Source organism: Mauremys mutica, chromosome 1, assembly GCF_020497125.1.
Source record: "Mauremys mutica isolate MM-2020 ecotype Southern chromosome 1, ASM2049712v1, whole genome shotgun sequence".
Classification (NCBI taxonomy): domain Eukaryota; kingdom Metazoa; phylum Chordata; order Testudines; family Geoemydidae; genus Mauremys; species Mauremys mutica.
The window spans coordinates 216,226,613-216,243,830 of NC_059072.1; the positions used below are offsets into that span (position 1 = coordinate 216,226,613).

The 17,218-nt window shown below is 37.9% G+C and overlaps 1 protein-coding gene across 17 annotated transcripts in view; it reads left to right on the forward strand.

The window, feature by feature from the left end:
* DMD (dystrophin) overlaps positions 1 to 17,218 on the forward strand; it is a 2,044,659-nt gene that overhangs the window by 1,066,705 nt on the left and 960,736 nt on the right. For all 17 annotated transcript variants that reach the window (XM_044996713.1, XM_044997415.1, XM_045002732.1 and 14 more), the window contains one exon: positions 4,973 to 5,123. In XM_044996713.1, the coding sequence (XP_044852648.1) occupies positions 4,973 to 5,123 (151 nt within the window). The remainder of the gene's footprint in view (positions 1 to 4,972; positions 5,124 to 17,218) is intronic.

Below are 17,218 nucleotides of genomic sequence, written 5' to 3' on the forward strand. Positions count from 1 at the left end.
TCCCCGTCCGCGAACATCTCGGAGGAACTGGCTGTGGACACTATCCCATCATCAGAGTCCACGGTCACTGGTGGGGCAGTGGTGGCGGCCGCACCTAGAATGGAATGCAGTGCCTCGTAGAAGCGGCATGTCTGGGGCTGGGATCCAGAGCGTCCGTTTGCCGCTTTGATCTTCTGGTAGCCTTGTCTCAGGTCCTTGATTTTTCACGCGGCACTGCGTTGTATCCCGGCTGTATCCTCTCTGTCATGGCTTTGGAGATCTTCTCGTAGATCTTCGCATTCTGTTTTTTGGAGCGCAGCTCCGAAAGCACAGACTCATCGCCCCACATAGCGATCAGATCCAAGACTTCCCGGTCAGTCCATGCTGGGGCCCTCTTTCTATTCTGAGATTGCATGGACACCTCTGCTGGAGAGCTTTGCATTGTTGCCAGTGCTGCTGAGCTCCCCACGATGTCCAAACAGGAAATGAGATTCAAACTGGCCAGACAGGAAAAGGAATTCAAATTTTCCCGGGGCTTTTCCTGTGTGGCTGGTCAGAGCATCTGAGCTCGGACTGCTGTCCAGAGCGTCAACAGAGTGGTGCACTGTGGGATAGCTTCTGGAGCTATTAGCGTCAAATTCCATCCACACCTACCCTAATTCGACATGGCCATGTCGAATTTAGCGCTACTCCCCTCATCGGGGAGGAGTACAGAAATCGAACTAAAGAGATCTGTATGTCGAACTAAATAGCTTCGTTGTGTGGACGGGTGCAGTGTTAATTTGATTTAACGCTGCTAAATTCGACATAACCTCCTAGTGTAGACCAGGCCTTAGATCAGTAACAAAGGGTAGAAATCAATGATCAATTTTCACAGGAGAGAGAGGTAAAGAGCGGGGTCCCCCAAGGCTCTGTCCCAGGATCTATGTGGTTCAGCGTATTGATAAATGATATAAAAAAGGGTTAAACACGAGGTGGCAAAGTTTACAGATGATACAAAAGTACTCCAGATAGCCAAGTCCAATGCAGACTGTGAAGAATTACAAAGGGATTGCACAAAACTGGATGACTGAACAACAAAATGGCAGCTGAAATTTAATGTCGATAAATGCAAAGTAATGCAAATTGGAAAACACAATCCAAACTATACATACAAAATGATGGGGTCTAAATTAGCTGTTGCCACTCAAGAAAGAGATCTTGAAGTCATTGTGGATAGTTCACTGAAAACATCTGCTCAATGTGAAGCAGCAGTCAAAAAAGCTAACAATGTTACGAACCATAAGAACAGCAATAGCTAAAATGACAGAAAATATCATAATACCAGCATATAAATCCATGATACTCCCACACCTTGAATACTGTATGCTGTTCTGGTCACCCCATCTCAAAAAAGATGTATTAAAATTGGAAAAAGTATAGAGAAGGACAACAAAAATGATTAGGGATATGGAGCAGCTTCCAAATAGAGATTAGAAAGACTGGGACTGCTCAGCTTGAAGACTGCTTACTTTGCTTAAGAGCCTTTAATGAGGGATCTTGTCTAAGTCTTTCTGAAAATCTAAATACACTATATCCACTGGATCACCCTTGTCCACATGTTTGTTGACCCCCTGAAAAATTCTAGGAGATTGGTGAGGCATGATTTCTATTTACAAAATCTATGTTGACTCTTCCCCAACAAATTATGTTCATCTATGTGTCTGAAAGTTTTGTTGTTTACTATAATTTCAATCAGTTTTCCCTGTACTGAAGTCAGGCTTACTGGCCTCTAAATGCCGGGGTCATCTCTGGAGCCCTTTCTAAAAATTGGCGTCACGTTAACTGTCTTCCAGTCATTTGGTACAGAAACTGATTTAAATGATAGGTTACAGATTACAGTTAATAGTCCTGCAATTTCTCATTTGAGTTCCTTCAGACCTCTTGGGTGAATACCATCTGGACCTGGTGATTTATTGCTGTTTAATTTATCAATATGTTTCAAAACCTCCTCTAATGATGCTTCAATCTGGGACAGTTCCTCGGATTTGTCCCGTACAAAGAATGATTCAGGTTTGGGAATCTCCCTCGTATCCTCAGTCATGAAGACTGATACAAAGAATTCATTTAGTTTCTCTGCAATGGCCTTATCGTCCTTGAGTGCTCCTTTAGCATCTCAATTGTCCAGCGGCCGCACTGGTTGTTTAGCAGGATTCCTGCTCCTGATGTACTTAAAAATTTTTTTGCTATTACTTTGAGTCTTTGGCTAACTGTTCCTCAAATTTTTTTTTGGCCTCCTAATTATATTTTTACACTTAATTTGCCAGAGTTTATGCTCTTTTCTCTTTTCCTCACTAAGGTTTAACTTCCACATTTTAAAGGATGCCTTTTTGCCTCTCATTGCTTCTTTTACTGTGTTGTTTAGCCATGGAGGCTCTCTTTTGGTTCTCTGTTTTTTAATTTGGGGTATACATTTAAGTTGAGCCTCTATTATGATGTCTTTAAAAAGTTTCCATGAAGCTTGCAGGGATTTTACTTTTGGTGCTGTACCTTTTAATTTTGTTTAACTAACCTCATTTTTGTGTAGTTCCCCTTTCTGAAATTAAATGCTACAGTGTTGGGTCACTGTGGTGGTTTTCCCACCACAGGGATGTTAAATTTAATTATATTATGGTCACTATTACCAAGCGCCCCAGCCATATTCACCTCTTGGACCTGATTCTGTGCTCCACTTAGGACTAAATCAAGAATTGCCTCTCCTCTGGTGTGTTCCAGAACCAGCTTTTCCAAGAAGCAGTCATTTAAGGTGTCAAGAAGCTTTATCTCTGCATCCTGTCCTGATGTGACATGTACCCAGTCAATATAGGGATAGTTGAAATCCCCCATTATTATTTTTTTTAATAGCGTCACTAATCTCCCAGAGCATTTCACAGTCACTATCACCATCCTGGTCAGGTGGTCGGTAACATATCCCTATTGCTATATTCTTATTATTCAAGCATGGAATTTCTATCCATAGAGATTCTATGGTACTGGTGCAGTTTGGTTCAGTTAAGATTTTTACTTCATTTGATTCTATGCTTTCTTTCGCATATAATGCCACTCCCCCACCAGCATAATCTGTTCTGTCCTTCCAATATATATTGTACCCTGGTATTACTGTGTCCCATTGATTATCCTCATTCCACCAAGTTTTTGTGATGCCTATTATATCAATAGCCTCATTTAGCATGAGGCACTCTAGTTCACCCATCTTATTATTTAAACTTCTAGCATTTGCACAGAAGCACTTTAAAAACTTCTCACTTTTGGGCTGTCTCCCATTACGTGATGTAATTGAATGAGAATTTTTTTTTCATTTGACTGTTTCTCATCAGAACCTACCTGTATTTTATCATCTTCCATATTCTTCTCCTTACTAGGACATAGAGAATCTCCATTAATAGATCTTCCCCTAAGGGATGTCTCTGTCTGAACCATGTGCTCCTCCGTACCTGTTGGCTTTTCCCTTGCCCTTTAAAAACTGGTCTATGACCTTTTTAATTTTAAGTGCCAGCAATCTGGTTCCATTTTGGTTAAGATGGAGCTCATCCTTCCTGTATAGGCTCCCCTTTCCCCAAAAGTTTTCCCAGTGTCCTAATAAATCTTAACCCCCCCCCACACACACATTGTCTCATCCACATATTGAGACCCTGCAGTTCTGCCTGTCTAACTGGCCCTGTGCATAGAACTGGGAGCATTTCGGAGAATGCTACTGTGGAGGTCCTGAACTTCAATCTCTTACCTAGCAGCCTAAATTTGGCCTCCAGGACCACTCTCCTATCTTTCCCAATGCCACTGGTACCTACATGTACCACAACCACCAGCTCCTCCCCAGCATTACACATAAGTCTATCTAGATGTTTTGAGAGATCTGCAACCTTTGCACTAGGCAGGCAAGTCACCATGCATTTCTCCTAGTCATCGCAAACCTAGCTATCTATGTTTCTAATGATTTAATCGCCCATTACTAATATCCGTCTCTTCCTAATAACTGGAGTTTCCTCTCCTGAAGAGGTATCCTCAGTGCAAGAGGATACCACAACATTATCTGGAAGGAGGGTCCCAATTATATGATTGTTTCCCTCTGGTCCAGTTGGATGTTCTCCTTCCCTGAGGCTTTCATCCTCCTCAACAGCACAAAGGCTGTCAGACTGGGGGTGGGACTATTCTACTGTGTCCCATAAACTCTCATCTGTGTACCTCTCTGTCTCCCTTAGCTCCACCAGCTCAGCCACCCTGGTCTCCAAAGCCCATACACGGTCTCTGAGGGCCAGGAGCTCCTTGCACTGAATGCACACACATGCCATCTGCCCATAGGGCAGGTAATCATACATGCTGCATTGGGTGCAGTAATCTGGGTAGCCCCCACTCTGTTGCAGGACTTTTGTTTTTATCAGGGGATGTTTTTTGGCTTAAGTTTAAAAAGTGTAAGGAATGCTAAGTGTATGTAGCGTCCCCCCTCCCCCCCACCATGCTGTAAACTCTCTTGCAAAACTCCCCTGTTATGTGCTCCTGTTTGCTAGGACATGGGAACTGAGCTACCCTTTCATACTTAATGGTGTTTCCTTTATAGCAGTATCTAGGCATGTTGGCAGGGTAGTGTGGCAGATGGCACTGCTTCTGCAAGTATTGTGCCAATTCTGTGGATTAGCACAGGACTTCAGGTTTTCAAATACGTCAGTGGAGCGCCTTTCATAAGCATGGAATTTGTTTAAAATATTTAAGAGAAAAAGAAAAAAGAAGCAAAAAATGGATAAGACACTGCCCTGTGGCTTACATGCTCAGTAATCTTGTGACAGCTTAGAAGTTCTGTAATGTTTTCTTTTCATGTAGGTATTAAAAATTTCAAGCACATAAAGGCATCAAAATCACAGCATTTGACACTAGAAACATAAAAAAACTTTTGATTGTTCTCTTTCTAGTTAAATAACATACTAAAATATCATCACTTGGTTTCCATTTCCACCTGTAGACGCTTTGAAAGAGCTGTGAAGAAGTGGCAGTGTTTCCACCATGACATGAAGAATTTTAGTCAGTGGCTAACTGATGCAGAACAGAATCTGGCTAGAGCACAGACAGGTACCAGGGACCTGGATCAAGCCAAAATTAAGCAGTACCTCAAGGTAGGTTTTCAAGACCCATTCCTTTCTTGTTCAATTGAATATAGTGTTGATTGCTGAGTGGTATTTTTATATGATGTTTTTCAAATGTTTTCTTGTTCAACCATTTTCTCTAACAAATATTATTTTTCTGAGATATTAACTGAAAATGCATTTAAAAATAAAATGAACATTAGAATAAGGTGCAACCAGGTAACACTTCTGTGTCTGTCTTTACTTAGTTCAGGCACACAATGCCCATTCATTTCCATGTGGTTTGTATGTTCAGTGTAAGAGGAGAATAATGCTTTGGGAGATAAACTTTGCTTGTGGGAGATGCTTTATTACCATGCTTTGTAGGAGAAACTTGATTCATGAACAAGTCATAAAAGAGAGATTCCATTAACCTTATGTGGGTCCTTAACCTGTGTTGCCTGTGCCATCCTTTTTCGTTTTGTAATCAAAAGAACATCCAAGATGTTTTTTGTAAACTTCATCATGACAAAATTGCCATTCAGTTTTCATATGCCAGTTCCAATTTGTACACTCTTCTATTCTTCTTAGTGTATGCATAATATGCCTCATGTGCCACATGACCAGGATTTATCACTAAATTTGGTCTGCTGGTTGGATCATTAGCTTCCCTGGGCCAGGCCCAGTGCTGACGCTGATCCATGTCCTAGGTTCATAAGCAAAAAAAAATTCTTAGTTTATTGATAGCTGACTATATTCTCATTTTGTATGGCTCAAAATGATAGTGTGTGTATATAGATAGATAGTACTAATTCCATACCAGTGATTTTCAAGTTGATTAGTTAATTTGGATAAAATGGTTTGTCTAACAATGACACTTTAGATACATGTAATAAATTAATTCCCAATCACAAGAAAAATCTTCTGCTCTCAGTCTTACATTAACAAGCACCTGCACTGCAATGGAGATGATAACTGTCAGGTAGAGAAAGTGTTGGCTGTTAAATGTCATGCATTTTTATTTTTTATTTTTTATTTGTTTTAATTCAAGAAGGCACTGATCTAAAATGAGCCAGGAATGAGGGAAGAAATTCCCATTATAGGAGACACTCAAAAACAATGATGCATATGGAAAATCTTACTCTCTTCAAATTCTCTAAATGCTCTGGTGTGTCGTCTTTGTGAACTAGAATACTTGGGTTTCCATTAATCTACAGTTTTAACATATTTGATTATTTCCTTTGTAGTATGTAAAATAGTGAGTTAATTATTTAAGATTTATTAAGTCATCTCAAGGTTGAAGAATTGGATTCACCTACAAGATAGAGCAGGGAGAAATAGCTTTCCCATTTAGTAATCTATCTTTTCCTAATGAGAAGGAACCACATAATAGATTTCAATGTCTGTAATTAAGTACTACACATATCTTTTAGGAGTGATCATTGACATTGACTAGTTCCCAGCACCACAATGCTGTGTAGTGCCAAATACAAATGGAAATAAAAATAGCTCACAAAGATAATTAGATGCACATAATGTATTAATATTGCACAAAATCAGTATTTTAAAAAAAATACGCACAAGATTTTTCAAATGAAAAGACGCATAATATAGAGCACATTTAAAAAAAAAAAGTTATTTAATAAGTAAAAATCTGTCTACTACCTCCTCTTTTATAGCAGCTTTTCCCCGTAACCAAACTCAAACCAGAATTCACCTTAAACCAAGAACAAGGTTATGTGGTGAATGAGTGAATAGAAAAAGGATTGTGTATAATGAATGAGGCAATGTTAAGAAGATAAACTGGAGGGGAACCCACAAAGACCTTTATATCATTCAGTAAAGACATCCCCTTCATTGCGCACCATACAGCTTGCACACTGAATGAGGCAGAGGTCCTGCAGAAAATATAGTATATGATCATGTAATCAAAGATGCATCATAATGCATATCCAAAAGGGAGAAGACTTTAGGCTATGTAGGCAGTTGTTATTTCCAGATGGTTCAGTGCTCCCCCTTTGTGAGCTCAAACATATTTTAGTTATTTATGTACCGCATATGTAGAGGACATATCCATGTAGAAAAGAGCAGAACTATGTAATAAATTTGTTTGTGCCCTTTTGCCTGCCTTGCCTACTTGCTGGCCACTAATTCTCCCAGGACAACCCCTTGAACAGCATCAAACAAGGTAATTTAAAGTAAAATCAATCTGTGGAAGAAATGGTTCTTCCTCTTCTTTCTCCCAAAGAAAATTATCCCTGACTCATGCTCAGAGACAGACAAGATACATTTCTGGTCTAGTGGCATAAAAATCTTATGGCATTAAGTTTGGGCACTGCTTATTTCTGCAAGGCTAGAAACATGAGCTTTATGTTATTAGGGAGGGGAGATTACCAGTGGCACAAACACCTTCTCTAGTCATGAAAGAGCCTGAGATAATTGCCATTAAAGTCATGACATGCCTACAAAAGTAAGTTTTGGTAATTTTGTATTTATTCACTTTAGTATTTCTCTCCTTCTGAGCCCTGCACATTTGGACTCTAAGGACCAGATCCTTGTCTGTTATAAATACACATACAGCAATTCCCCTGGACTCAATATTTGTTCACTTAATATCTGGCCCTTAATAGTGACAAAATCACCTGGATTTAAAGATAGTGGTATAAGAAATAATCACTCTTTTTTTTTAAACTCTCCAAAACATTCTTTAAAATGGTTTCTTTAACATATCTGTTTTGTGTACAAAACACATGTTGGGGAGGAGTGATGTAAAGGTTTTAGGAGCATGAGTTTGAGATGATCTGCAAAATCATTGTGTGCTCCACATATAAACAAGTACACACTTGTTAAATGGGCCTTCCAACAGATATAAGAATCAGCTCATACAGCTCCTCTCTGCAAATAATACTCCTGTGTTTATGACTGACTTGGGTCTAACCTCCTTCACATCTAACTGTCCTCCATTTTTGTTCATGAACATCCAGAACCTATGCATTTCTGTCTGCCCTATGGTTTTTAAAGCTACTGTCATTCTACACTAAGTTGTGGTGAGAGGAAGATAGAGCTAGAGCCTTTTGAGGGCCTTAAAACAATTATTTAAAATGTTAGTTTGAGTGACAAAAGGCAATCTGGCAGTTAGGATTTATATGCAGAAGAAAAATTAGTCTGAAGAAATAGCTCTATCATTTAATTAATTGGTTCTTTGTCATTTTGTTGGCCATGTGCCAATGCTTCACCAACAGCGTATGTGGATGGTGCAAGGCAAGGGGAAATACTATTTTTATAAGACTGTTGTTTGGAAGGAATTAGCATGCACTTGTGAAGCTGACAGAAGTAGGGTGACCAGACAGCAAATGTGAAAAATCGGGACATGGGGTCGTGGGTAATAGGAGAAGAAAAAGACCCCAAAATCAGGACTCAGAGGGGTAGCCGGTTAGTCTGGATCTGTAAAAGCAGCAAAGAGTCCTGTGGCACCTTATAGACTAACAGACATATTGGACGTAATCAGGACTATCCCTATAAAATCGGGACATCTGATCACCCTAGACAGAAGAGATAATTTCCATTAGGTTAAGCAGTTAAAAGATCTGAACATTCTGTCTCTTACTAGATTAGCATTTTGGTGTTTTTGTTGTCATTCTTTATGAAATAACATTGCTTAGTGATGCATTTTCAAAATTAACAGGATTTTCTTGAAAAGGCTTTCATGAGCAGATATATGACCTGGTGTTTGGAGGAAGATATTATCTTTGATGCAAGCTGTATAAAATGTGAAGTGTGTTACTAAAAATGTGAACTACTTTAAAATTTCTGTATTTAATATATTAATAAATACAATGAGTCAAATGTTAATATACAATAACATAAGTCAACTGCACGGTTATGGGAAGTGATGCAGTAGTATTGACATGAATCAGTAGGTAATTTCATTATTACTGGTGAATTTACTGTTGTCGGCGTTGATTTTGCTGCATACTGTAGTGTTGTTATACAGCAATTATGCGCAGAAGATATGACACTAGTTATGCAAAACTTATTAATATGATTATTTATTTTATGTCATGAAATAGTCTTATTCCAAGGACTGCTTGGGAACTCAGATGTCAAATTTAACTTCTGTTGTATGACTTCTAAATCTGAGCATAATTTTATCTTTTCAGTTGTTAATTACAGAACTAGGAGCTCTGAAAGATCATTTGTACACTGTTTAAAATTTGACAAGGACTTTGAGGCAGGCTGGGGAAACAAAAGCTATGTGCCAGTCATATAGAGGAGAATAAATCTACAAATTACATTTGAAGGGAGGGAAAATCAGACAGCAGATGAATATATGGTGAGGGAAAGAATTTGGAGTCATAATGCATCAATTTTAGTGTGTTTAACTCATGTAGGTATACAGTCATAGAAGAAGGCTTATCTGACATTTACAGGAAAAAAATTGTGCCAAGATTTTCAAAACTAGAGTCTAAAATTAGGTTCTTAAATCCATGTTTGGGAAGTTAAATAAGTGATTATTCCTTTTTCGTAAGTGTTGAGCATCCAGAAACTGCCACTGACTTCAGATTGGAGCTGAGGAGCATTCAGCACTTCTGAAAATCTGGTCACTTATTGAGGTGCCCAAATGTAGATTTAAGAGCCTAACTTTAAACTCCTAGTTTTGAAAATTTAGGCTTTCATTTTTTGTATTCATACTTTTCTGGATTTAGTTGTTATAAAGTTTTACATTTTATTTTGAGCCTGAGGTTTGAAATCGAACTTTTTGTGTACTTGATATGCATTAGTTCTGATTTGTTAATAATGAATTGAAACAAGGGATAGTTTTAAATTGCTGGAAGCCAAATAATTTTATTTTAAAAATTTTGAACAATGTTTAGTTTAGAGAAAACAGAAATGGTAGGCCAGCTCTTACTAGTTGTTTCTCTTACTGCCAACTCAGTGGTGTGTCTCCCACTATATAATCAGAAGAATTCTTTAACATATCTTAGGGGACACCATGATCAAGACAAAGCAAAATAATCATAATTATTAACCATGGCTATCTGCTTACTAAAGAAAGGGAAAAAAACAATGCATATGATTGAGTACAAGTTATAAACTGGTTACTTCTGTTACAATCCCTTTTACATGCCTTTTTGTGGAGAGCTTTTACCAGATATTATGCACTTGAGAGTACACGAGACTTTGGTATGTCAATTTTCTCTTGGTAAGTTAAGACCAACCTATTTTTTCCCAGTGTTAGTATCTCATTAGATACTTACAATTATTTATATGTAGCAAAATATTTGGTTTAAGGATGAGTGAAGCCTGTCTAGTTATTCATAAAGAGCTAAACAATCTTAACTAACTCCTATGGAATTAGTTACTTAGAAAAAGCCATTTAAGGAGCTGTCTTAAGACAGGCCAATTACAAATATTAAGAATTCTAAATCCAGTTGAACATACTATTTCTCTGTTTACCAATGTTTAGCCCCTGTTTCTTCTCCAGGAATATATGGTCTAACCATTTGGTAATCAAGAGAGAAACAGTAAGTAATTTAAGTTACAACAGCATTTCAGTATTCCAATAAAATCATTACAAGAGTTTTAAACCCAATCACTTGGCAGTGACTTAGTTAACTTCCTCTCACCAATCCATGTTGAAGTCTTGGGGAGGTTTTCCTTGGGGTGGTTTCTTCTTGGGTTCTTTTGTTCTTTCTTATCTGTCTGCAGCAGCTTGTTTCTGGAGTGCTGTGTTTGAGCAGGATAGCAGAAAGTGTGTGTGAGGGTTCTCAATTCAGTGTTTTCATACCTTTCTCCATCCTATTTTCATGAAATTATAAGAAAACGTTGCTCTTAGTGCTTGTTTAGATTCAAGTTGCTTGCTGTAACCCTTTCATTGGCTTCATGCCTTGGCAAAGTTGACACTTTCAACTCCCGAATATGCCGTCTGTTTAAAGAAAATATAAATTTCTTTAATTGCCTTTGTTCTTCTTGTGGCAGGAAAGCATCAGATAACTTTCAAAGCTAATTTTAATTCTTTTTATTCAGTCCATTCTTTGAGATAGTCTTTCAATTTATTTTGACAGGAAATGAAACTCTGTTTTCAAAAAAATCCGAACATGAATTTTTAGTTCTCAAAATAGTCTTTTAAAATTAAATAAGTTTTAGAAAGCCTTCATCTTCAGTCAATTCTACATGACAATTTTTGGAACAATGACTTTCTTGTCTTCCTGAGATGGGTAAGGATTTTCTTGTACATTGCCAGTAATAAATTCCCCACTAATATAAATAGTCTATACTTACATGGCTTCTTACTCTAGTTTAACAAGGTCATTAGAGTTCATGATGGTACATAAAGTATTTTACCACTTACATAGCAATTTCCTTAGGAGTTATATTAGGAGTTTTGCATTTTGCTAACATATTTGAAAACATGTGTTTCAAAAGGTGTTTGCCATTACAACATTTAAGAAATAAAAGTTTAAAACTTCTCCAACTATGAATATTTTTCTCTAGAACTTTTATAAGAGCACAAGCATGTTTTCTTGCCAGAGGATGGGGTTGGTAGAACCCACTTTTCACAGATTTGTTGCCCTGATAACTCACCATACATTCCATTCACAATCAGGTTTCTTCCTAAAAAAATGCTTACATCGTTTGTCTGCTTAATGTTTCCTTGTCCTTGGGAGATAGAAGCAGAAACCTTCTGGAGTTTCTTTGATTAGCTTTAATGTTTTGTAACATAACTAGCTAAACATATATATTGTTATATAGTATTTCCAAATATCCTGGCCATAACACTCTTGTAGCTATATCTTAATATTCAGTAAAGTGCAAACATGTTTGTAACAAACTCTTTTCTAGGGGTACGTCCATACTTACCGGCCGGGTCGACGGGTAGTGTTCGACTTCTCGGAGTTCGAACTATCGCGTCTAATCTAGACGTGATAGTTCGAACTCCGAACGCGCTCCCGTCGACTCCGGAACTCTACCACCGCGAACGGTGGTGGTGGAGTTGACGGGGGAGCCGCGGACTTCGATCCCGCGGCGTCTGGACAGGTAAGAAGTTCGAACTAAGGTAGTTCGATCTTCAGCTATTCGCGTAGCTGAAGTCGCGTACCTTAGTTCGAACCCACCCCCCAGTGTAGACCAGGCCTAGGTTATAATAATTTTATTAATCTCATTTTTATATCAGTGTTGAGGTCTGCCCCCCAAGCCTCCAACTGAATAGCAAGGTGATATTAGTTAATTTTAGTTATATTTTTTTCTTCTCTCTAATTTATTTGCGGTAAATGTTTGCATGAAGTGTTTTAATTAAACATCCAGAAATAGGTGGGGGGAGAGGAAAACCCTAAAAGTAAATCTCTAAGGCACATTGTTATAATGTGCATATATGTAACTTCATATATTAAGTTAATTGGGAAATGTCATACAGATCACAAAATCCTCCCAGAACTGTTTTTTGGCAACTATTCAGTGTCTAGCAGGAGAAAAGAAAACTAATGCTACACAGAGCAGTGGAACATAATGCCTTAATAACTGTATTTGATTAAATTTGCACCTAAAGGAAAAGGCACAGAAGGATCAGAGAGCTCACTACAGAAATCATTCCACTAAACAATATCCTTTGCTAAATTTCTAACATCTGCTTCATTTCAAGAAAAGCTCTGAGTTTATGAAGTTATTGAGCTTGGGATGATTCATTTATTACTTGACATCTTTGTATTCTCAATGTTAGTTTTATCGGGCAGGGGGGAGTAGGAAAGGGGGAATAATCCAGGAGGAGCACAGAATTATCCTAGGATGGTGGTGTAGTCAGTTTTATGTTCTACTGTAAATACATTTTTATTTTATTTATTTTATTTTTACAACTGAGAATCCATAAGCGCAAGAGAACTGTAACCTCTAAATATAGACTTTCTGGGTTCTTAACAATAATTGATCAATTGTTTTTTCTAACAAAAGTGCACAGTTGTTTAATATGTGTGCTTTGATCTGTTACCTATTTTTACCGTTGACTTTAAATAGTTTAAATGTAAAACGTTACATAGAATTATATTGGTAAAATTTGTTTTGGTTTGCGGTTGAGATATAAAATTTACAGGATGTTCATTTTTTTTGCTCCAATTGCTAAAACATGACTACCTGTTATGACCATGCACTTTGCTTCTGGCTAGATCCTTGGTTCATGCTTCAAGTATCTGCCCGTCTACTATGCTCCCAGGCTACCCCCAACCTTTAACTCTCTTAAATTCATACATATTCATATCTATTTCCAAAGGCTGCTGCCTGATTAAACTAATGTGCACAAGCACTGTAATCATTAACAGCAATAATACTAATAATAGTAGCAATATCCTAATTCCTAGCTATGTTTGGCATATGTCAGAGTCTGCATGTAGCAGACTTGCATATGGTCATTGCTATTAATAACATGCATCTCTCAAAGTGTGAGAGAAATTTGGATGTGAATAATTCCTCCTCCTGAACAGCCATATGTCCCATGCAAAAAAAACAATTGAACCATTTATTTAGACTAAATGTAAAAACAATACCCACGTTGGGAACAATGAAACATACAAATCAGCAGCTACTGACACAGGAAGAGTGCCTTACACAAAGCTGTTAAATAAAGGAAAATGTAGTTAAACTGTCTACTATAACTTTAGATCAATGATATTGTTCCCACAGTATGGTCTAGATTATACTTATAAGTGCAGCTCTGAATAGGGGTGGTATGGAGCTGTTTTGACCCTCGGGGGAATTCAGGGTGTGCACCAATTTTTCAGAGTGGGTAGGGGGATTAAATTGGGTCATACATTTGAATGGTGCTGAATACTGACCCAGTGCACCGGATCAGCTCTCTAGGTCACTCGGTGTCCCTTTCCCCTGGGGGACAGTTAATTCTTGGGCTTGGGGGCAGCAGTTTGAGTTTTCTTGAGCATGGAGATTATTGTTGCCCCTGGCCCTTGCGTAGGCTGTGCAAAAGGAAAGTGTGTGTATCCGTGTGTGGGAGGCTCTTTGCATTCTGCTTCCCATTCTTACTGCCCCTCATTTTACCTGCACAAGAATAACCTGGCCCTTCAGAAGAAATATATTTATGGAACCAAAAAAAACCTTTAGAATTAAGTTTGAATGTATTAACACTGTAACAAAACATGCATAGCTGGCTTGATCTCGCAGAGCTTGGTCTGTGGGGCTATATAAATGCAGTGCTGATCCTCAGGCTGGAGCCCAACCTCTGGGACCCTCCTCGTGGTGGGGTCTCAGGGCTTGGGCTCCAGCCCAAGCCTGAATGTCTACACTGAAATTTTATAGCCCCCCAGCCTGAGCTGCATGAGATTGAGCCCGCTGACACAGGCCAACAGCAGCATGTTATTGCAGTGTAGACATGCCCTTAGTGTTTATGATCTCTGTACATACAAACATAGCTATGCCCTTGTTTATCCATTTGGTAAATAACATTTTATGACACAGACTTTTGCACCACCACCCGCACAACCATTCTGGTGCATTAAGCAGGAGAAAAATAAGTCAGCAAGCAAATTTGTGCTGGCTGCACACAAGTCATCCAAAGTTCTGTCTTTAAGTCTAATTTTAATTTCATAAATCTATTTTTAATGCAGCAAACTCTTCTGAGGCCACACCAGATGCAATGTCCATAATTATATATTGGTGAGCTATTAGTCTCTGGCAATGGATCATCAGGGTGGGCAGCAGATGTTATATTCATAGAGGTTCTCTTTATTTATTTTTTTAAGTCACTGAAAAATGTTAAGTCAATAAGTACTTCTAGTCAGCCTTCTGAACATGCTATGGGCACAGAATTTGCCTCTAAGCCATAGAATGTGTCTCTTGCATGGGCACTGTGGAATTGTTGTTATCAAGATTGTAGGGTGCCTATCCAAACTTCTAGTGTTTGAGGTTCTCTAGACCTCCTCCCTGCTTGGATGTAATCACATAAATTTGAACTTTACATTTTGCTTTGGAGAAGCTGAAGCAAGAAAGAAATGAAAGTAGAAAACCTGGAGCTGCAGTACTGAAAGGTATGGCATGCTTGTTAAAGTCTAAGTTGGAACATATTGATGTTTTAATAACCATTCATTTAAAACAGGTTTTTTTTGTGGCCCACACCATAACTAGAATCCAAGAATCAAGAGGAAAACTCAAGTTCAGGTGATTGAGGGTCTTATTGCAGATGCCACCAACACACAAAAAAGGATATGTTTCATCACGCAGTTTTTAAAAAAAATAATAATCCAGTTTCTAATGTTAGTAAAAAATGGTTTAGATCCTACAGTTAAGGTGGAGTTCACATTTTTAGATTTATCTCCTGCTTCAGCCCATAATAGAGGATATGTCAATAATCTCCACTTCTCTAGTCTAGAGTGTCATGTTGGTTAATTGTGGCGGATGGGTAATATTTTAAGAAGTTTATACTGACACAGCATAAATTTTATGGAATCTCATTTAAGACCAGATAGAAGGGGCTGGGCGAGAGGGGAAGGGTCAATGGACACTTGAAGAAACAAAGACGCAATAGAACGCTGTAACTGATATAAAAAGATGTAGAATAGACTCCAATGAAAACCCGTTTTAGCACATAGCCCTTGCTATAATAATGGCTAAATATCTAGTGTTTCATAAAAGAAATTAAGTACGTGGCTTATGTTATTAATAATGGGAGTTCACCACTAAACTCCACACTGAAAATTGACTGCTTCATTCCTCAATATTTTTTGTTAAATGAGTTTTGACTTGCAACATTTGACATCCTAGAGTTGCTAGCAATGCAATTTGTAATATTGATAGACAGTGAAGGGGTCCCTGAAATTCAGTTGTGCATTAGGCAATATTCTCAATACAAAAAATAAGGATTGTGTTTTTCTGAAGGGAAAGGGAAGTATAAACATCCTCCCCTACTATAATAAACAACAAAACGTTCTTAAAATGTCAGAGGGAAAAGTGGTTACTTAAGAATATGTTAATAGAGTTTAAGCAGGAAAGAAGAAATTTCTATTACCCATTACCAAATGACAGAGTCGAAAATGGATGCTCTACTAGGTGCTATATATACCATAAACATGAAGTATTATATATCTGTGTAATGCTTCACTATGATGTAAGTTATGGGAAGAAGTGGTCAAAGACTGAGTACATATTTTATGTCGGATACCTGGAAACAGCTGTGTGTGTGTGTGTGTACACATATGTGTGTGCATGTACACAGGGACAATGATGTTCAGTGTAACCTTCTGTTTTGATAGGGTTTTGGTTTTCTTCCTTAAATGTACATGCTACTGTGTGTTTCTGATTAAAAAGAAGGTTGAAGAATGTGCCTTGCACCTGAAATGGAAGATGGTAAGGTTTGTGATGTACCGCAGTCCTTTTGGGAGTTCATTCCACAGTTTCTGACCAGCCCTCAGAAAAGCTCTGTTGCCTGCACAGATTAATTTAACCCTTGTGGATAGAGATTTTTATTATGCTTTAGGAGAAGAGTTGTTAAGTGAGGTCTTCATCTAGGACCTTTAGGTGATCTTGTACTTACGCTAAGCCTGGGCTGTTGATCACCCTGAAGATAAGGACCAATGCTTTGAACTTGGCTCAATATTGGTAAGGGCAGGAACTTCCCCTCGAGTGATAAGGAAAGGAAGTCATGATTCATGCTAAAATAGTTATTGATTTCTTCTTATGATAAGAAGCAATAGTTAGATTCCTAGAATCCTATCATTTTATATTATAATTTATAAATTTCTAAGAGTAATATAATTTGGAGTAAAAATATGAATTTCTATATAATACTATAGAATAGTAAAATATTTCTGAATAGCGGTGGAGATAATAGGGCTGCTGCTAATGGCAATGGTGAAATATCAAAATAGTTCTTAACCTGAATTTATAGTAAAAAGCCATTTTCATGACACGTCAGGCCAGAAGTGTTATTTCATTATTATATGAGTTGTTTAATTCTGCTCCATTACACCCAGATCTGCATTACTCTTCATTCCTAATTTACTGTAGCCTATTAAAAGTTTTTTTTTAGGTAATTTGTTGTTACTGCTACTAAGACATTAAAATGCCTTGAGGCTATGAAAAATAAATTTTAGTTCAGTATAGTTCTGCCTAGCCTTGCCACCAGTAGATCACAATTGATAGCCTGTACTTAG